Source organism: Diabrotica undecimpunctata, chromosome 10 (genome assembly GCF_040954645.1).
Source record: "Diabrotica undecimpunctata isolate CICGRU chromosome 10, icDiaUnde3, whole genome shotgun sequence".
NCBI classification, from domain to species: domain Eukaryota; kingdom Metazoa; phylum Arthropoda; class Insecta; order Coleoptera; family Chrysomelidae; genus Diabrotica; species Diabrotica undecimpunctata.
In genome coordinates, this window is record NC_092812.1 from 49,124,735 (window position 1) to 49,148,711 (window position 23,977).

A 23,977-nucleotide genomic window follows, 5' to 3' on the forward strand; every position below is an offset into this window, starting at 1 on the left:
TCCAACATTTATTTGCTCTCCTTTAAAGCATTACTACTTTCTTTGGAGCATTATTATACCGAATGTAGAAAGTTCTGTATGACAGCCTTTTGTCTTCTCCGCAGTGACATTATAAACTTCGTTTTTCATTGTCTTGTAATTGTCGTATGATTGTGTTTTAGTGACAAATTTTTTAGGTAAACTTTTTCTTTTCTTTACATGTTTCCGTCACTTTTATGCAGAACTATAGATTGCTTGACACTAAAAATAATTTCGTTTAATTTATCTTTATTTTACCAAATGAGTTGCCAACCAGATTCGTAACTCCAACACGTAATATAATATATACGTTTCTGATTCTTCTTGTAAGCCTTTTTTTGGCAATTAAGAAATTTTTGGTAGTTTCTAAACTACAAACTGTGGTATATTATTTGCCATTAATTTTCAATAAATAATAGCAAGTTTTGTAAGGAGAAGGGTATAAATTATATCCATTTGAAGCAAAATATTCATAAAAACTTCTGTATGTTAAATGGGTTTACTCTAACTACATTCTGGGAATAGTTTAAATGGTGATTCTGGAAGTTAACTATGCAACGTTAAAACTGTAAATAAAAATGAATTTTTCATAAAAAGACTGAGAGCAGGAGAATATGTAGAGTTCCATGTTGAAATTCACATAAGTAATTAACCATGTGGTTTACACGAAACGCTACTTTCGAAGATATAAAAACAGTTTTTCTATCGCTGCATGGATGCCAGGCCACCGAGTTTACATAAAAGCTACATTTAGAATTTGTAAAATTTTCTACGGCCATTTATTACAGCACATCTTTGACTTTTAAATATCTAGCGAAAATGAGAAATTTCGAAGCTGAAATATGTTCTTTCGAACTAACACAACTTCCCCACACAATTGCTTATACATTTCAACTCCCACCTTGGAGGGTTTAGTTAATTAATGCACTGTGGTAACTGCTTGCTACTAACTTGGTTAAATTTATATGGCCAACAACATCAACAATATGCAAGGTAGTTAAGATAGATAGTTAAGAAGTTATATGTGACCGTGTAATTCATATCGGCTGTGCTATAAAATATTAACCTGACTCCATATTCGAACATAATTTTAATTCTCCGATAATATGAGTAATAATGTGCATTTGTTCGATAATGAAATGTGTTGTTTTGTAATGTAGTTCATGTGTATTAGTGCTTTTATTGAATAATTGATTTTATTATTCGTAGACACTTCTCAAAAGGTTTTAATATTATTGATAATAACAGAGAGATTAGAGTTCAAAAATCTCAAGCTAAAATTGTTAGTGTTTTACATAAATGTTAAAAAACAAACTTCTATAGGTGTGTATCAGAATTGTAGACACCAAATTACAGAAAATGGTGATGACCATTTGAAGTTTTTCTTGGTATTCCAGTGGCGTACAAATTTTTTTGTAAGAGTTAGAGATAGCGCTACTTGTATTCAAGAATATTTACAAATATGTAATTATATGTACCACTATTCTCTCCCTAACGCTAAGAAATTTCTAAACAACTATGTGGGATCGCCCATAATGCAACCGCATAACTTAGACATTGGATTATATACACTAACACAAAGGCAAAATGTGTATACAGTTTGCTCAAATTAGATGAAAAAATATCACGATTATAGCTGAAGCTTTAGTTCGAGCTAAAACTTAGTTCGAGTCTACATAACATAAAAATACGGATCTAAAAAAAAGTTGCACTGAGTCTTAGTTTTTAATCACATAAAAAGTAAAAGTATGAGAAAATTGATTTAGTATGTGTCGATCTCTAACATATGAGGACCCTCACCAAAACCCTTCAAAACGGTGAAAAACAGGGTTGGGGGGGGTGGGTGGTTAAAAAAATTTTGCGTGCAATTTTTGAATGTCCTAAAGAACCCATTTAATTTAGAATGTATCTAACTCATAAAAAAACCTTTAATTTGATCTATTTTGAAGTCTATAAAATGGAGGAAGTTGTCTAAACCTCTTAAAAACAGTTTTTCGGATTTTTGAAGATGGCGCACTACGGAAAAATCTGAAAAAATCAGAGATATAATTTTTGGTCAAATACATAACATTAAATAAACTTGGACCTACGGACATGTCGAAAAAAAAAAGTTATACGCTTTTTTAAGAAAAAAAGCATTTTTAGGTTAGGCTCAAACTTCAGGTCTAAAAAAATAGACACATTAGGTTGAGTCGTATTTTTTATTGACATAAAAAGTGATAAAACAATTAAAAACGTAAAGGTAAGTCAATAGATTCTAATAAAAACAGCTTAAGGCCTTTATTTTGAATGTGAAAAATTTGAAATTGGTCAATAAAATTACGGTCAAGAAGATAAAAATATTGCCTGTATATGTCATACAAAAATAGTCAAACGCATAAAAAAGGAAGAAATAACACCAGCCATAAGGAAAAACAACAACTTGCAAATATATTAAAAACAACAAGAGCAAAAAGACAAAAACCCTTACACAGTGGTCGTGGTGTATACAAACTTAAATGTCCTGCCCAAAATCTTACATCGTTCAAACTATTAGTACTTTTGACAAACTCATAGCAGAGCACAAAAGGGATTTTAATAATAAAAAAATAGATTCTATGGTCTCACTTCACCTTTTAGACCATAAATATTCTTGAAATGATTAATTTCAAATTTTTCACACTCAACATAAAGGCCTTAAATTTGTATTGCCCCTTGTAACTCTTAAGTTACATTCAATATGTATATTGAATATGTATTATAAAAGTCATAAAATACTTTCTAAACCTGATATTTCCGTAAACGTGCGTTGTTTCTATAACGTTACAGACAGCTGTATACCCTAGAACATTCCAATTATAGACAAGGTCATATTTTATGCATAGGTTTTAGCAGCTGTCGTGTGTTGTCGTTAGTACTGTTGCAGCATTGTAATAGGTGACTTTGATCACAATTTTATACTTTCTATACTAGCTGACGAAATAAAAAATAATAAAATTAAAAGTAGGTACTCTTATTGTAGCAACATAATTGCCTGTAGCAACATAAATACCTGCAGCACTTATTAAAAACTGTATTTTTTTCCCTTTGTAAACCTTTACAACAAATTTTCAATTTATCATTGTCATCATCTGTATTTCCACAATATTGGAAAAATAGTTTTCTTACACCTATCTATAAATCTGGCAATCGCGAGTGTGTTAACAATTATAGAGGTATAACTATTCAATCAGCAATCCCGAAACTTCTTGATAAATTGGTATCGATAAATCTCACCTGGGCTTGCAGAAACATAATTATTGATGAACAATATGGATTTTCTAACGGGAAGTCAACAGTAACAAACCTTGTCAATTACCAACAATACTTGTTGGGTGCATTTGAGAATAAAATTCAGGTCGACAGCGTTTACACTGATTTCTCAAAGGCCTTTGACCAGGTTAATCATAATCTTTTGGTCCACAAACTTCATGCATCTGGCTTTGGTGACCTCATTGTTAATTGGATTAAAAGTTTTCTGATGGGACGTACACAGCAAGTACGGATTAACAATTATATTTCAAAAGAATTCCATTGTTATTCTGGTGTACCACAAGGGTCTCACTGTGGTCCTTTGTTTTTTAACTTGTTCATTAACGATATTGGTAAGGCTATAAAAACTCACACTTCCTGCTATTTGCTGATGATCTTAAGCTATTTCGTTGTATACATAATAAATCGGATAGAGATCTCCTGCAAGATGATGTAAATAATATATTTTTATGGTCAAAACAAAATGGTTTAAGCTTAAATCCAACTAAATGTTCTTGTATTTCATTTGGTCGTATAAATAATCTAATAGCTAATAGATATGTTCTTAATGATGTACTCTTGGATTCAGTTATTGAGATAAGAGATTTGGGTGTATTATTGGATTGTGCATTGACATTTAGAAGCCATTTTCTTAAAATTAAGGAAACAGGATTTCGTAATCTTGGTTTTATTTATCGTAACAGTCATGATCTCTCACCTATTGTATTTAAATTATTGTATTGCTCTTTGGTACGCTCAGGTCTTAAATACTGCTCTGTTGTTTGGTCCCCATTTCATCAAGTATACATTGATGGATTGGAGAGCGTTCAGAGGAAGTTTCTAAGATCTTTAGCTTTTAAAGCACATATTAATATAAAAAATACTGATAATTATTTTATAGATTATTCTATAATAATGTCTCAATTTAACATTGATACATTGAAGAACCGCAGGTTGAGAGCTGATATGTTATTTTTGTTTAAAATTATAAACAACTTTATTAATTGTCCTTCGTTATTAGCCAATGTACACTTAAACACAATACATAGAACTCGACACACTGCACTCTTTTATATTCCTTTTCATAAGACTGATTATGCTCGTCATTTTCCCTTGTCGAGAATGCTGAGCTCTTGCAATGACCTCCTATTGGATCCTTTCTGTACAAACATTAACGCTTTTAAAAGGCAACTTAAGAGTCTAATTATCAATCTAGATATGTGATATTTTTTTATATATATATATTTTTTTTAACTTTTGTGATTTGATATACTGTTTTAATGTACAAATTTTAACTGTTTACTTGTTTCTTTGTTATTGTTTGATGTTTCTTGTACATGATCTTTACTTTTTACTATTTGTTGTATTTTATTGTAAATGGTTCTACCGTTGAAATAAATAAATAAATAAATAAATAAATTGTTTTACAGGTGGTAACAGAAATGAAACCTACGTGTGTAAAATCATTTTATGGCAAGAAAGAACTAAATAATGTTCAAATTAGAGACATTTGTGGATATGACTCTGAAGATTTTATTCTGGAATCCGACAGTGATGATGATGAAGTGGTACATATTTCAGACAATGTTTGTTCGGAAGAAGTGTTCGTGGGAGACGGAAGACAAGAATGAGAACCACAAAGATGATAATAAAAAGAAGGATAACAATGGCGACGAAAATGACGTCCCCAATCTTCAGAATATCACATGGAAACGAATTACTATTCATTCTGCATAGCCAATTCAACCTTGGAAAGGTAGTTCCTCCAATCAAGTATTTTAGAGCGCTGATAAATGACAATATTTTCAACAATATCTTTTATTAAACAAATTTATATTCTACCCAAAAGAACAACAAAAAATCTTTAAATGTGGACAAGAACCAAATATAACAGATTTTTGGTGTATTTTTGTTTATGTCAGTTTATGGTTTACCCCCAACTAGAATGTACTGGAAAGCTTCTATTCGAATTTCAGCTGTTGCAGAAACTATGAGTCGGAATTGCTGGAAACAAATAAAAACAATATCCACTTCAATGAAAATAGTCAGATAACTCCTGGAAATAAGTTATACAAAATCAAACCGCTTTTAGAACCAGTTATAGCAAATTTTTGGAAAATTCCAATGACAGAAAAATTATCAGTGGATGAACAAGTTATTCCTTTCAAAGGAAACACAGTCTAAAAATGTATGTAAAAAACAAAACAAAAAAGTGGGGCCATAAAGCGATTCTCCTATGCGATACCAACGGAATTGTATATAATTTTGAATTGTATACTGGTAAAGAAGAGCATCCAAATTATTTACCAAATGTTGGAGTCAGAGGAAATCTGGTTCTTCGATTGGCCACAATAATTTCCAGAAATGCTTATTATAAGATAGATTTTGATAACTAGTTTACAAGTATGCAATTGCAAATTGAACTGAACAAGTTCGGTATTCCCTTAGTAGGTACGGTGCGTCCTAACAGATTAAAAGAATGTAATTTTTCTACTGACAAATATATAAAAAAGAAAGAAAGCGGGAGTTTTGAAGAACTTGTCTAGAAGAAAGAAGGAATAGCTATTAGAGCAGTCAAATGGTACGACAAAAAGCCGGTGCATTTACTGAATTCGTTTGTAGGCACGTATCTTACAGGTCAAGTTCAAAGATGGGACAAAGCAAAGAAAGAAACCATTCTTGTGGAATGTCCTAACATTGTAACGCTCTACAATAAATGTATGGGCGGAGTGGACTTAATTGACTCTTTTATGGCTTTATATAGAACTAGGATTTGGTCTAAAAAGTGGTACCTCCGTATTGTGTTCCATATATTTGATTTAGCAGTTGTGAATACTTTGTTACTTTATATAAGAGACAGTTACTTGGTATAAGAAAAAACGATAAACTAAGTGTTCTCGATTCCAAAACATCTGTTGTTGCTTGTCTTTGTCAAGAGGGTAAAGAGAGGCTCAAGAAGAGGGGAAGGCCCAGTCTATCCAATAGAACAAGAAATACATTAGAAAAGGAAAAGAGGACCTATCGCTTCTCTACCGCAGTTAAAAAAATTAAGCAAACAAGGTTAAGCTTTTGTTATTAGAATCTATGGAAATTAACAAATTAAAAAAAAATACATAATTCTGAACGACCAACTTGAGACAAACAATTCTCTCCTCCTCAATTTGCGAAAGGCACTCTGCCGAAACAGCTGTAGTGATAATAAATTAGAATACATTTTGTGGAAGTTTTAAGACCAAAAGTTTTTATTGTTGTACTGTTAGATAAAACGAATTTCTATGAAGTAACCGTCGAATCCATCAGCTTCTTCTTCTTCTTAACATGCCATACACCAAAGTGCGTAGGCGACTATCTCATTACTAGAATTCTGTTCTTGGCGGCGTGACACAGCTCGCCTGTATTGTGTATTCCTGTCCATTCTTTAATATTCCTTAACCAGGATAATTGTTTGCGGCCGGCTCCACTTTTACCTTCGATCTTCCCTTGTAGGATTAACTGTGGTATTTCATATTTTGCTTCTCTCAATCCATCAGCTAAATAATATAAATAATTCCATCGACAAAAATTAAAGATTTGCCAGGTTTCCCAAGTGGCAAATATTTTCCGGGGAAAAAGAAGTTATTCTCTCTACAATCTAACAAAACATAAATTTTTAATAGAAAGTTTTGAAAAACATTTAATTGTCTACCGGTTTTATGAGAAATCTGATGTATAAAAAGTATAAATATTGTAGGTTTTGGTTTTACCTGCATATTATTTTTTTGCATATTATTGACAAAAATCGTGCCTATTTATGCGCTTATAATCAAATCTGTTTATTACAGAAGAATAAATAAAAGTTTCAGAATTGATTATATGTCTCAAGTGTGCGAATTTTACTTTTTACTATTTAAAATTATTTATTAATTATTATGTTCAGAATGGTCGTACATAAATGTGATTGGCCACCAATATTTTTAATAATTTTAAAAAATTATTGTAATGTATGTTTATTATTTTTAATAAACATAATGCCTGAATACAGCAGAGATAGAAGACGCGAAATCAAATTGTTATTTCGAAATTTGTGGAGAAGTTCAGACATTTATATCCCGTAAGAAGGGCTGCGAGATGATGTAAGTTGAGGCATCCCGTATATTGATTAAGGACCATCTGTTATAGAATCTACATAAACTTAATTAGGGCTTAGACGATTTTAGTTGGTAAATTTTGTTTACCTTTGTTTCATAATGTATTTAGAGAAAATAATTTTTGGTTTATCTATTGATCGTCGTGAATTATTATTCCGGCTTGGTTTTAAATAAGGAAATGTTGGTGTAACAGGAATACCAAATCGAACGGCTTTATGAATAATTAAATACAAATATACGGTATGCACAAGCGCCGGAAACATATTTCCTAAAACGTATAAAAATGGAATAGGAAGATTATATTGGAATTTGTAGCCTGTGATTGGAATATTTTCAAAAGAGTTACATGAAATTTCATTCCAGCTTTTCTACTAACATGACCGATCCGAATTTACATCATTTTTTATTCCACTCTACGTATTACTAATAGATCGAACATTTTCACGAGCTCTTGAAAATTGCGAGACTTCCGAATTTTATTGTTATTATATTTGACGTTAAAATCCGTGGCGGAAGGGCCACAAAATATTGGAAACTCCTATAATCCAGCTGAACGTATACTGATAATTTTTTATCTTGTTGTTAGGTAATAACAAGGTCTATTTCAAAATATTCCTTTTGCAATGACAGAACCAATAACCTTATATAGATGAGACTACATTATGAATTTTTTATAAAAACAAGAACTGTCACATCTGTTAATCTCATTTAATATTGAAATTTTTAGTTTTACCTTTAAGATTTTATAAAAAATAGTTAACGTGTCTTTTTGAGCCTCTCTTTCCAATATCACGTCCAAATCTAGTGCATTTATCACAATTATTTTAATATGTCTATCGTCTTGATGTATGTGAGCTGTTTATATATTTTGTCCTGTCCTTTTGATCTAATGACCTCACAATTTGGTTATTAACTACCAAAATTAAATTTTGGGGCTCCACTGATATTTTTAAGCAAATCCATCAGACAACATATAAATGCGGTGTAGTTTTCCTTTTCTAGCCACATTTTTCTCGGCTAGCCACATTATGTTACCGTCATTGAATAAAGGTTCTAATAAATAAATAAATACCACACATTTATAAAAATAACTGTATAATAAATGAAAATAACTTTACTAAATATAACAACCCTTACAATTTGACAAACAATCATATCAATAGTTGTCTCTCCTATCTCTGGTTCTTTCCCAATTTTCTCTTTAAATACATTCTCATATTTCCGGATGTGCAGTAAATCTGATGACCCTCAGACAACTACCAGCTATATAACTACATTCCTTGCATCGGCATGTAACAACAATTTTAAATCTAAAACTATGCATACATCATACAGCAAAATTAATAGTATACTTAATATGTTCTACTCTACCCTACTTTAAATGTTCGAAGGTACCTAAACGAAATTTTTCCGAACAAGTGGATTGGAAGACGTGGACATATTGAATGGCCAACGAGGTCGCCAGACCTCAATCCTTTTAATTATTTTATGTGAGGCATTTAAATAATGTTGTTTATGAAACGAAACCTGCAAATATTGGAGACTTAAAAACAAGAATTCGTAAAGAAATAAACAATATTTCTCAAGAAAGCATAAATAAGGTTCTACAAGAATTTGTACAACGTTTGGGTTACTGTCAAATACAACAAGAGCTACAATTCGAACATTTAAGATTAAGTCATGTATTAATTACTCGATTACTTTCAAGTTATTTATTATAATTTATTTATAATTTATTATATTATATTTATTATAATATATTATAAATCAATAAAAATTAATTTTCTAAGCGCATATCTTTCAAATTATATTCGTTAGACCCCCAGTATTATACTTTTTTGGAATCAGCTCATTGTTATCGATCTAAAAATGTCCTTAAATACAGGATGTTACATTAAAAAAAAAAACCGACGACGTCATCACTGTAATGTGTATCACCTTGTATAATGAAATTTTATTGTAAAATGTGGAACATTAAATTTAAAAATCGACGTGTTTTAGATTTTTTTAAAAAGGCATTTAGGAAACATCGAATTTATTCCATACTTTACGGACACACTATATATATATATATATATATATATATATATATATATATATATATATATATATATATATATACTTTTTTAATTATTGGGTTTGTCGGTCTGTTATAAAATAAAACACGTGCCCACCATCAAACACCCACCGTCACTCATGGTCTGGTCTGTGGTATCCGGCAAAGGTACGTGGTGAAAAACACGATGAGACAAGACCAGTACCAAAAAGTACTCGAGCCGAGACTTTTGCCACAGCTGCAGAAATGGTTTCCTGGAGTAGAGGAACCCATTTATGCATGATGGTGCTCCTTGCCACAACTCTGAGAGTATTTTAACTTATTTAAAACAAAAAAAAAATAAAGATCTTGACTGGTCAGGATAATCGCCTGCTATGAACGCTATTGAGAATGGGTGGGAATTGCTGAAAAGGGAGATTGCGAAAAAAAAACAGTACCAATAAAGGGGAGTTACTTAAAACGCTCATGTATGAGTGAAATCATAATCCTCACCTCCAGGAAACTATTTAAGCCTGTATCGAGAGAATGCCTCGACGTGTTCAAGCTCTTTTACAGCCAAAGGCAGACATACAAAATATTAAATTTATTTTTATATTATTTTTTTTTTATTAAATAAAAGTTTTTTGTTAACTTTTTTAGTACAGTTTAATTACCTAATAGATAATATTCACAAAAAAAGGACAAAACAGTAATTTTTTTCAAATATATTCATAATCATAAAAGAAATAACTTCATTTAGTAAATTTTTCCTTGCTTGACCTAATAATTTGGCCAGGTACTATAGTATATGATAATTAACAACAACATATACACAAAAGTCTTTAATTTTACATAACCTTGTAATATGTAGGTCAAAGTTGAGAGAAGCGGGATCATCCATATATAGAAACAATCAATGTCTTAAATTTAATATAGCCATATCGATCGAAATCACTCAAGTTCATCTAAAATGAAGTAAACACCCCAGCTAACCTTTGTAATCAAACAGCAATTTGTAATAGTTATTTTTAATGGGGTTGTAAGCCATCTCCCATATTTTACGAAAAGTTTTCCATAAATTAGCTGAAAATATTATGTATAACATATGCTGTTACGAATATATGTATATATATATATATATATATATATATATATATATATATATATATATATATATGTATAAATATATATATATATATATATATATATATATATATATATATATGTAAGTATATATATATATATATATATATATATATATATATATATTTATATATATATATGTATAAAGGTGTGTCTGAAATAATTATTTTGAGAACAACTTTCAACAAACACATTTTTAATTGAAACGAGGGATGAACAGACCTACAATTTGGAAGAAAATTTTATTATTTACACAAACGTTTTAATTTTTAAATTGTTTTGTTGATTTAAATGGCGTAAACATTCGATTTCAGATTAACACAAAGAAAAAAACTAAGGGAATGAAATCTGGAGATCTAACTGACCATAAATTTTACCTACGACCAATTCACCGTGCAGGAAATTGCTCATTCAAAAACTGTCGCACCTGAACAGCATAATGAGATGGTCCACCATCTTGCTAAAAGCATTGTCTGATCCTATAACAGGCTATCCTCGTTTTCTAAAATTCTTGTGATCAAGGGATCAATGGTTTTTTCTAATAACTATTTCGATTATTACTATCAATGAAAACTAGTTTAACAATTTACATTCAGTTTTTAAGGGTGTTGACTATGAGATTTCGTACGCTATGCAGATGACAAAGTTTTAATAGCAGAGAATGGGGGCAGTATATATAGAGTACGAAGTCTACAAAGTGAACAAATAATATTTAACCCTATAGTAAATGGGACACAAAGCATCTTTTACATCACAAATACAACTACGGTAGATCCAAGAACTGCAGATGTAATAAGATTCGTCTGATCAATTTCGATGAATTGTATCTGATCATCATCATCATCATTGGTGCTACAGCCCTATAAAAGAGCCTCGACCTTCCCAAGTCTGTTACGCCAGTCAGTTCTATCCATTGCCAACTGTTGCCAGTTTGCTGCGCCTATTTGTCTACCATCCTCATCTACACCATCCCTTTATCTAAGTTTTGGCCTACCCCTACTTCTACTTCCCACAGGGTGCGACATAAGGATTCTTCTAGGAGGGTTGTTCTGCTGTGATCTTGCCAGATGTCCTGCCCATCTTAGTCTTCCTATTTTTATAAAGTATACTACGTCTTTACCACCAAATATATGTTTATATCTGTGGTATATCTCGTAGTTGTACCTCCTTCTCCAAACACCATTTTCACAGATGCCACCGAATATTCTTCTCAGGATCCTTCGTTCAAATATAAGCAGGAGATTTTCATCTGCCTTGGAAATGGTCCATGTCTCCGACCCATATGTCAACACTGGTTGTATAAGGGTTTTGTATATGGTTATTTTTGTTTTTTGGCTTAAGTTTTTTCTTCTCATATGTCTACTCAGTCCAAAATAGCATTTGTTTGCTAGGATTATTTTTCGCTTGATTTCTCCCGTCATGACGTTTTCCTTGGTGATCAGGGAGCCTAAGTATGTAAATTTGTCCACCACTTCAAAGGTAGAATTATCAACCGTGAATTGGTGGCCGATGTTTCTGGCTCTATTGTTGGGTGTTGATGCCATTATCTTAGTTTTATCTTCATTTACTTGCAAGCTTTTCCAGAGCTATGTTGAAAAGGAGACACGCCAGTGCATCTCCCTGTCGCAGCCCAACATGCGTTTCAAATGCCTGTGATTGTTCGCCCTGTATTTCGACTTTGCAAACAACTTTACGCATTGTAGCCTTAACCAATCCCATCAGTTTATCGGGGATGTGGAATTCATCCATGGCTTCATACAATTTATTTCTTAGGACACTATCATAGGCCGATTTGAAGTCTACGAAAAGATGGTAAGTATCGATATTGAATTCATTGAATTGTATTGTATCTGATACTTGTGAGTAAAAATTAGTTATTATGAAGGTTTTTGTATTGATGGAGTACTAAGTAGATTTGTATTTTGCATTCTAAAATCAAATAATTTTCAGTCCTACAACAAATGCAATTGAAATCGTTAAGCTGTCATACTTTTAGAAGAGTAAACAGAATAATATTATAAACGATCTATAACCAAACATCAATAAATCGTGATTTATTTACTCGTCACAGTTAGAGAATATAACACGTAAAACGCACAAATGATATTTTACGACAGCAATTTTCTCGACAAAACGTTCTGCTTTATATAATGTAGATAATAACTACTAGAACACCCTGTATTTAGGAAAAGTTAATTGGCAATTAAGCGATGGAGAAACAACAGACACCTGCGCTTCTAATGTTCATATTGTAAATAAACGCATGGAAAAGGTAACAATTTAGAAACTGACGATTAAACGATACTTGCGATGAAATATCGCAAGCTCCTTTAATTTGAACCCTTATACGAAAATTACGAGGTAGATAAAGTCTTTTTGGAAAACAATTTCTGTGCGAAATTGTTCAGACATTGTTTACGCTAAAAAATATGGCTTGGTTATAAAAACTTTTATCTTTTAATTAAGGAAACATTATCACTCCACTTGAAAAAAAAACTTTTTAATCGATCTTTATTTACCTGCAAAAAACACTGCAAATTATTATATCCCAAATTGAAACATTTATTTGGAAGTATTTTATTTTAACATTATTAATGAACAGTTGACAGCTGGTACCGTCGTTTTTTACTGAGAGTCATCATTTGCATTTACATCAGTTGCTTTTAAATGACAAACGTAATCAAAACTTAAATATTTCTTTTTCTTGTAGCAGCATTTCTTCATATTGCCTTGTTGGAAATGTTAACAGCGTTAACTTAATGATTGTAAAAGGGGACGATGAGAATTAAAAAAATATATATGTTCTTTGTCGGATCAGTACTCAACCTCGGTACCGGACTCGTTCGACTATAGTAAGAGATTCTTTATATTACTAGTCGATTACTCAATATACATACTACAATATACACAATGTATCATAAGACAATTAGCTGCAGTATGATCCTTATTGGAGGATGGCAATCATTCTATCGAAAGTTGTACTGAGAAAGAGAGAGAGAGAGAGAGAGAGAGACAGAGAGATAGAGAGAGAGAGAGAGTAAATTATGTAAGCAAAACACTTACAAAGGGAACAAAATATTTTTTCTAACTTTATATTTTACATTTACAATACAAATTGACCCATTTTTTTCCTCCTTATCCTGTAATAGGCCGAATTCAAGAGACATGGATTGATACATTTATTTTTATTGACACGCATATGCGTGTCTTTGGCTCAAATGATTGATAAGCGATATGTGTTTCATATCATGTCAAGGTATGCATGAAATAATAACACATATCAGTGCAATCTTTCAATTCAGCCCTATTTACAAAAAAATTCTATATTGTGTATGTCTTTTTACATTTTGTCAGATTAAAAATATTGCAAGGGTATATCCAAGAACTTTTTCAGAAACGAAAGACTGGAACTAATACTAAAACAAGGTTACAGTGATGATGGTCCAGACATAACACAACAGGAAGTATTGCCAGTAATTCAATTATTAAAAGAACTATTATTAAATATTATTAAAAGAAATCCAAATCCGAATACTGGTCGACTTATATAGTACAGGAACTATTAGTAAAGATTAGTTTCAATTTAATTTCTTCGCCCAAATTGTTCAAAAAACCAAATACAAAAGCGTTTTTAGATCGCAGATCAATTAGTATAATAAATTATATACTCAATATGTTCCTTAAAGTCATACATAAAAAAAATATATCAAACAATTGAACAGGAGATTAGTGAAACGTAATTTAGAGTTTAAAAATGGTCAAGAGGTTTTCCATAAACGCTTTTATACAAAGATGCATGTATGTTAATCAGTGCGTGTTTCTTAGATTATAACAAAACTTTCAATAAAGTTAGACATAGGAGCCTCATACAATTGCACAAAAAGTAAAACTTAGTTATGAGTTCTTTAAAATGATAAGTAACCACTTAGAGAAAATCACTGGTTCGATGACGAATGTGGAACAGAGGTAAAAAAGAACAGATTTGAGAATAAAAAGTTTGCGATCGCAAAAACAAGACGACCTAGAAAGGTGTGCCAAACAACGAAAAAATGTAAAGAAAATCCTAAGGTCGCGGAAAAGAAAGTATACGGATGATAAAGTTAAGCGTATTGAATAAAATTACAAGAAAAACGAAATAAAAAATTTTTACAAAGAGGTAAAATACATTAAAACAGGGTATCAGCAAAGAACTATGAATGTAAAAGATAAGCAAGGAAATCTGATAGTGGACGAAGACCAAATATGTGAAAGATGGAAAGAATATTTCGAAGAGCTGCTAACTGACGGAGCGACTACTAAAAGAAATTATAATGTTCCTAAACCCTAAATAGCAATAGAAGAAATACCAAAGCCCACAAGAGAAAAAACTAAAGAAATAATATGAGGTATGAAAAATCAAAAAAGCCCTGGGGAGATCGGCATTGTGGCAGAGAACCTGGAGGACAGGCTTTAATAAACCAACTTAGTGAGCTAATAGTAGAAGTGTGGGATGCCGAAGAAATACCTTAGGAATGGATCAAGTCCATTATAATTCCTGTGCACAAAAAGGGAGATAAAACTAAATGCGTAAACCATAGAGGAATATCCTTTTTATAGATAATATACAAAGTGCTCGCCATATTAATTTTATTAGAAACGATTAGAAATACATGTGGAGAAAAAACTAGGCGAATGCCAGGAAGGATTTAACAAGGGGAGACCCTTGCAACCGATCAGATTTTTATGCGAAAACAAATCAGAATTTTTTATTGATTATAAAGCCGCCTACGGTACAATAGACAGAAACAAATTAATAAAAACGATAAAAGACTTCCAAGCGCCTTCAAAAATAGTAAGATTGGTAAAAATGGCAATTAGAAAAACCATTTATGTTGTGAAATGCAATGATACAGTCTCAGAAGAATTTGAAGTGAAAAAAGATGTTAGCCAGCGAGATTCGTTGTCTACTTTACTATTTAATATAGCTTTAGAAAAAATTGTAAGGGTTAGTGGGATAAATAGGTCCAGCACTCTTACAGCAACAATGCTTAGTGTAAGGTGGTTTTCATTGCAAGAAATGTAAGAAATAGTATACAAAACTATAATAAGACCCACAATGCCATACGCTGCCTAGACATAGACTAAGAACAAAACCATAGAGAACAGATTGGAAGCATGGAAAGAGAGATACTTTGCAGAACGTTTGGTGAAAAAGTAGTAGAAGAAGAATTAAGAGGACGAACTGATGCAGAAGTGTACCGATTGTATGCTAACCCTACAGTAACAAAAGTAGTGACAAAACGTAGACTAGAATGGATCGGACATCTAGAAAGAATGCAATGTAATAGACAAGTCAAGAATATTGATTGAAGAATATCTGAGGGCTCATATTCTCCAAAAGAACGAAGATAACCAATAAAGAAATAAAGGGATGTAGTGATGAAAGATGTCGGAGAGAAGGGAATCAGAGATTGGAAGCTGACAGCTAGGAACAGAAAACAATGGAAATTATACATCCAGTAATTGTTCTAAATGGCCTGATAAAGCTATACATACATACATACATAGGTATGAGAGATATCCCAATTTTCTGCAACCTTAATTTTGTTCAGAAAGCTGTATTAATAAAAGAAAAAGAGGCTTCCTAAGAAAATGGATTAGAAAAAGTGTCAGACAAAGTTCTGTATGATCCCCTATCCTGTTCAACATGTATTAAGGAAACATAATCAACGAAACTATTAGAGAATTAACAGCAGGTATAAAAATAAATGCAAATATATAAATTTAATCTCAGGGTTCCTCTTTGAGTTCTGAAATACTTTTATCTTATAATAGTGTGAAAATATACAAAAAGAGAAAAAGGAAATAAAAGATGTGTAAATAAAAAAAATAAATATATTGATAAAACACCTTTAATATAACAGTCATTGAGTAAATAATGGAAAAAGTAGCAAAAACAGAAAGACTTACGTAGAGACAAAAAAGACAAAACATCAAACTAATAGACAGAAATTATTGGATCACCAACAAGACAAAAGTAGAAGTCGTCTCAACACAAGTAACAAAGCTTAAATAGAAATTCGCTGGACAGGAAGACCATACAATCGCAAATAGCAAAAAGAGAGACCGAAAACAGAAAAAAGAAAGTGGACAGATGATCTGAAAAAACACGCTGGCAAAAATGGATGCAAACTGTCTATGGCAGAGATGCATAGAAGAAGGAAGATATCTATATTCAAAAATATTGATGTTTTCAGGCTGTTTAGACAGATTAAATGGAAGTCCTTCAACTAAATTTGTGGTAGTGATGAAACATAAAAACATAAATTCGAATGCATTTTTATCTCCACTTAATACAAAAAGCAAAACAATAAAATATGATAGCAATCTTACACGAGTAAAATGTAGCAAAAATCTTCATTAAAACTAAATGTTTTTTATATTAAATCTCGAAAACATACAATTTCGGACAACCGGTAACAATTTTATTGAAACAGAAAATTTGTGGTACTATCATTTGAAGATATTTTACGACTACACAATATGCAATAAATTAATGCAGATAATCGAAAACTGCCAACTGGAAGTACATTCAACTATTCAAATCATAGAAATGTATAAAACAAATAGTTAAGTGCCAAAATAAAACTTATACTAACTATTACAAATAACAATTACGTATATATTGAATATATTTCTTCATTGAGTAATAGATCAGGCGGCATATGTTTTGAGTTAGCTGGGAAGTTTATAAACATAGTTTTTGCATAAATCGCTTCCAAGCCTCACTAGAAATCATAACTAGAAACTATGCACGAATTCCTAAAAGTAGGTTTAACTTTTTATAAAACAATCAATTAAAAAAATTTAAAAAGTTAATAATTTTTCGTGTTTTTTTCTCATACATCTCAGCAACTATGGCTTGTTTTTAAACCAGGAGGAGTAATTCAAATTTACCTTTAATTTTTTTTTACCTTTAATAATTTTATAATGCTATAATATTTATGGATTACCGTCGAAGGCCGTCATGATCAACCCAAAAAGAAGATATAATATATTTGCAGAATTTTCTAGCGACTTTCTTGGCTGTGAAACTTTTTAGTTTACTCCTCCTGGTTTAAAAACAAAACATAGTGGTGTTAAAACAATTTTTAAGAGAAATAAAAGTTTTACAATTAAATTTTACATATAAATTTGGTTGCTAATAAATACTAAAGATGGTTAAAAAAACTTTTTTTGGTATTTTTATTTATTATTTATTACACTTATACTATATACAGGGTGGTCCTTAAGTAATTGTACAAAAAGAAACAGTAGATTCTACACTTTAAAATATTACGATTTAAGCCAAATTGCTTTTATAAAATGTTGATATTAAGAAAGATACAGGGTGTTAAAGTGCAAATTTAAAATTTTATTTTTGGCTATAACTTTCATGTTTGTAAACATTTATGTATAAAAATTTACAACTGGGTGCTTTTAGATATGAGAAATTATAATTTGATGCACACTTTGATGTAACTCATATGTGTTAAACCACATAAATAGTTAAACTAAACTAAACTAAACTAAATAACATAACTTTTTGTTAAAGTAAGTGTTCGGTATGTTCACAATTTTCTTTAATTCATGTGTCAATATATTCCATAAAAGATAGTCTCATATTAAATACCATCATTGGTTCTAAACAAACTGATGCAGTATTTATTTCTTCCGATAGTTGGTTGCAAATTTTTATGGGATTCTTATAGACACGTTGTTTTATTGCGCCTCATACAAAATCAAGCGGATTAAATTCTGGGCTTCGTGGTGGCTGTAATATATAATGGATGAATATATTTTTTTGGATATCTATCCAAATCTTATGGTATATTATGAAACTACATCTTATTTGTCGCAGAAGTTAAGTAATGTATTAAACTGTGATGTATCTCGTTCATTGGTTACTTATATACACACGGAATAATCTATCGATGACATTACTTATTTATATGATTACGTTGCAGCTTACGAGTAACTATAATTACATCTCGGACAAATAGACTATTACGATTTACTAACGAACTAATATTATGTTGAACTAAATTGCCTGTGTGTTTACTATATTTCTAACAATATCGGTTATTAGGACAACGATGATGTTTTTGTAAAAATGCTGAGTCTTTAAGGTTAAATTTTAGCAAAAGTATTATAAAACAAGACACATATGTTATTCAATACCTGTGCTCTAGTTTCTATTTGTCCTAATAAAAATTGTAAACAATTTGCGTAATGAATAATAAGTATTCCTTTCGGATTTTGTATGAATTAAATAATTATATCAATATCTCACCCTATTGCAAAGGACTATGACTACCACGACCAATCTAACGTTAAGAAAAGTTGTATTTAAATATGTTCTAACTGCCCTTTCTCTAGAATGTGGTGGTGTACCATCTTGCATAAACCATATAATTTGGGTTTTCAGCATTTTACAATGGAGAAAAAGTAATACAACGCCATTATAGAAATTTAAATAGAAGCGATAGAAAAGGGAAATTGTAAACATAATGACGGCCAACGTCTGAATGCCCTATGTACAATCTAAGTATAATCAATAAAATCACACTATTTTTTAAATATTTTTTGTGATTTTGTGAAAACGAGGAAAAATAATGAATTTTTTAATTTTTATTTAATATACTGTTTAATACAAGTTCAACCCACTTTTGAGAACCCACGCATAATAAAATTATGATTTCTAGTGATAGTTGAAAGCAAGTTATGCTTGCAGCATACGTTGTATGTAAATCGTCTTTACTTTGAGAAATTAGTATTGCGTTGTGTGCATAGCAAACTATTTTAAGTAATTTTTCTCCGATTTGGCATCGTTTTTTAGTTGATACTCTTTTTATTATTTCATCCGTAATCAGGTTGAACAATAAAGGATTTATCCCATTGCCAGCTTCAATTGGGTCAGTTAGTTCTTCTACTTTTACTTTTAGGTGTTGCTCTGGTAGATATTTACGATCGTTTTGATTATTGCTAGAAGTATCTCGGTTGCGTAGAGCAAATAAGAGCGTTAACCAAAAAGAGGATATGTGAAATTTTGTCAAGGCACGATCATATGATGAGAGAAATCAAAAACCTGCGCAGAAAGCAAAAAGAGACTTTGGATTGTATCACGACAGTTAAAGAAAAATAATGTGGAGTTAGAGAAAGGACCTAACAAAGCAAATGATAAAATAGAACAAATCAAGAGAGATAAAATAAAAAAAAATATAATAATTAAAGTTCTAAATTTAATAAATCTAATAAAGAAAGCTACAGTACTTCGAGCACATTATACAAAATAAATCCCGATATGTCCTCCTATAAGGAAAAATATTTGGAAAGCGAAGTCCAGGAAGAAGAAGAACATCCTGGTTAAAGAACCTCAGAATCTGGTTCAACCCAACATATGCGGAGCTGTTCCGCACTTCAGCAGACTAGACAAAGGTTGCCAGGATGATCGTCAATAGTGGTCACGGACACCAATAAGAAGACGTACTTGCAAATTATGCTGGATGAAATAATATGCACCCAATGCACTTTTAATGCTGTTTTAGATCGCTAGATAATAGCATAATATTAGGTAATGGTTTGACAAAAAAAAATACCTAAATAATTCTGCGGTATAAGAATTTGATATAAAATAATTCATTACCTACAGAGGCATAAAAGAATACTTTGCAAACCATAATAATAATGACTGTAATAGGTATGATGTTTTGGCAATTGTTACATAGTTGATTATTAGTTAATAATAAAATTATATGGTGTACTCACCAACTACTTGTAGATACCCTACTTGACTAATCATTGGGTTGGTATTGACTTGGCACATGTAGTATCCTCTATCTTCTTTTTGAACACTACTGACATGAAGTAACCATGTTTTGGCATTGTCATGAGAAACACTAAATCGCGGTACTCTCGATATAACGTGTCTGTGGATTGTTAATATCATCTGACGGTCTATATGTATCCATGCCACCTATAACAAAAATGGTTTATCAGTCCAATTCATAAAAGGTGTAACATTCATACAACGACCTTTAAATAGCTTTTATTACAAATTTGGTTTGTCAAAAATTACAATATTATATTATTTAAATTAAATAGTTTCTTGACTTCCTAGACAATCTCATCTGTAGTATGAGCGCTGTAATAAGACCACAAAAAAACGTCATTTAAAAGATTTAATTTTACTAAAGCATATTCGGTAAAAATTTTTCTTGGATCTCGACAATTCGTCCATCAACAGAAAACCATGATAAATATATCAAAATCGTAAAAACTGTTTCTAAAAGGAACATTCCACGAGGATGCCGGACTAACTATGTTTAGGGAGGCTCTTCCATTGCTCAACCGATATCAAAAACTATATGATGAAGGCCTTTTCAGTGATAATACTCACCTATATGGAACAATATTACTTGCTGTCATCTCATATGAACGAGGATAGAAGAATGATGAAATATCATGAAAAATATGTACATGGCACAGAATAGTAGATCTGCTTGGAAACTACTAAAGAAATATAGTTAGGATCCTAGTGAAAGAGCAAACAGTTTTCCAAATGTCAGTACAAACTAAATGGCCTTACAACAGTTAACTGAGCGAACCTTTTAACTAAGCTGAGCTTAGATCCGCCATCCATATATTAAAAATAATAACGCTTTGGGTATCTACGATGTGCGCAAAGAGCAAATTAAAAAGTTTGGACCAAAAACACAACAACGGCTCTTCCAGATGATGAACAGCTGTGTTAAAACTATGCAGATACTCTTTGCCTTACAACTTCTTAAAACTGGTAGAGCCTCTAGATAAAGATGCAAACAAAGACTCAAAATTGGTAAGGACGAATCCAGTTAACTGAGCGAACCTTTTAACTTAGCTGAGCTTAGATCCACCATTCATATATTAAAAAATAATAACGTTTTGGGCATCGATGATGCACACAAAAACCAAATTAAACAGTTTGGACCAAAAACACTACAATGGCTCTTCCAGATGACGATCAGCTGTGTTAAAACTATGCAGATACTCAAAGTCACGAGACGAGCCAAAGTCGTTGCCTTGCTTAAACACAGCAAAGATCACAATTACTTTAATGGCTATCGAGCAACATCTTTGCTTTGTCACCTATTCAAAATACTTAAAAGAATTTTACCCAGAATAGACGAAAAACTCATAAAAAACAAAGTGGCTTTAGATCGGGAAGATCATGCAAATCGCAAATACGGGTACGAAAGTTACTATATACGATACTAGATACGATATCATAGGTATTCGGAGCGGTATTCGTAGATCCCACTGCCGCTTATGATACAGTAAATCACAGAAGACTTGTCGAAAAACTATAAGACATCATACTAGACCCTTAACTCACTTGTCTTATCCGCATCTTCCTACAAAACAAGAGATTTTTGTATCTCTTAATAGTAAAAATGGTAGATGGGAATAGTTTTACTTAGAGCAGCTACACTATATAATATTTACAGAAACGACCAACCCATACCAGTAGATACTACGACTTGCATATATGTAAACGATATAGTTATTGTTGTAAAAGCAATAACTTTTGCCGAAGTGGACAACACTAACCAGTGTTGAACACAATGACATCATTGTCATAGTCATTAACATCTTGGCAGATGTGTTGTGGTTCATCATTGAGTTTCAGCAGCTCGGATAGTCTGATACTTCTCCATTGGTCGTGGTCATGTGTTGCATGTACTGCCTTAGTATACTGCTTGTTGAGAAGCTTGTTCCTGATGTTTGCCCATCGCTGTGAAAATCTGCCGCGTTGGAGTTGACTGAAGCCTTCGTTAAACTAGCAACCGCTCCATTTAATGACCTCTTCGATTAGTATTACCAAAGAACTTTAAAATTCTAGAGTAAACAGTACTACGAATCAATTCAGAAAATTGAACATACAATGGTGTAATATAACCCTTGTACACTGTATATTTCCGAAATACCAGGGAGTTACTTTTGATTGCACTTTGTCATTTAAAAAACATTGTTTAAAACTGGAAGGAAACTGACGACCAAAAACAATATTTTCCACAAGCTTCTAAACCAAAAATGAGGCACTTATCCTTTCTCATCGTAATCTACTCTACTCTATCGTACATATCACTCCATTTGATATACTAAGAGATATGTAACAAAAGAAACAAGCTCTAGATTCGCGAGGTCCACTTCACGATTACCAGCCTACCACGCGAAGACTCAAATTGAGGAAAAGATTTCTGGCCAGATCAACACATCTGCAAGATACACCAGAAAGAACACGTCTTGCTAAATGGAAAGAAGCTATTCCCGGCTACCTAAATCTTTAATAGGACCTTTCGTTTGGTAGCCATCTTCTTCAAACTATCTGGAGGACTCTCAATCGTCTATGAGTCGGAGTGTTTAAGTGTAAAACTAATATAAAGAAATGAGGACTGGTTCCTACTGATTCCGATATCCTGTGTGAATGTGGGGAGGTACAAGATTCAACAGATCCTCTTAGTTGTTGGATGTTGGATGGACCTTACACTGAACACGATCTCTGGCATTTAACTGACGGCCATTCAGACCGATTCTCTCTGAATCAACAAGATTTACTTGTTTGAAGTTTGTGGTAAAAAAAAGGACGTTCGTGAGGGTTATTAATTATTTGGCACTACTTAAATCTTAAAACTGTATTTATTTCACTACATTAGGCTACTACCTTTTTTACAATATCAGTTGCTCATATAAATAAGTGGAAATAATATAAAGAGTGGAAAAATAGGATATAATATAATGATTAAGAAAACATGAAGATTATGAATTCTAGAACAGAAAGTTTCCAAGATCTTCTTCATCATACCAACCCGTACGTAAATAACTAAGTCATCAAATATATCGTCTAATCATTTACAGATTGATTGATAGATTTTATAGATTTGTTTATCCTAACTATTCAGTGATATTGATAGAAAAAAAATCAGTTTTAATTACAAAAAAAATAGAAAATAACTGATCGACACACTAAAAAAGTTGTAAGATAAACATGACAATTTTCTTGTGATTTAAGAATACCTCGCTTTCCATCTACATCGCATCGGCGTCCGCAAAAATGACAACTGTCCATTATGTAATCAGCCCCAGATGGATGCTGCTCACCTTTCAGAGTGCACAGCCCTGAAAACAGACCCACCCGAGGAGGATGAAGATCGCCTATAAGAAACGGCTCGTCTATACTGGTCAGCGCGCCACCAAATGGCTAACATGCCAAGGATGGGCGTTGGCTAATAAGTAAGTAAGTAAGAATAAGAAAAATATATAGAGAAGACAGCTACAGTTACCTATACAATAATAATTTACTTGAATTGTTAAAGGAAAGAGGGAA

General features: G+C 31.8%; 1 protein-coding gene across 1 annotated transcript in view; it reads right to left on the reverse strand.

The window, feature by feature from the left end:
• The window catches only part of DIP-delta (Dpr-interacting protein delta), a 687,368-nt gene that overhangs the window by 488,846 nt on the left and 174,545 nt on the right, over positions 1–23,977 (reverse strand). Inside the window, exon 2 of the mRNA XM_072545958.1 lies at positions 20,380–20,587. Coding sequence (XP_072402059.1) covers positions 20,380–20,587 — 208 coding nt within the window. The remainder of the gene's footprint in view (positions 1–20,379; positions 20,588–23,977) is intronic.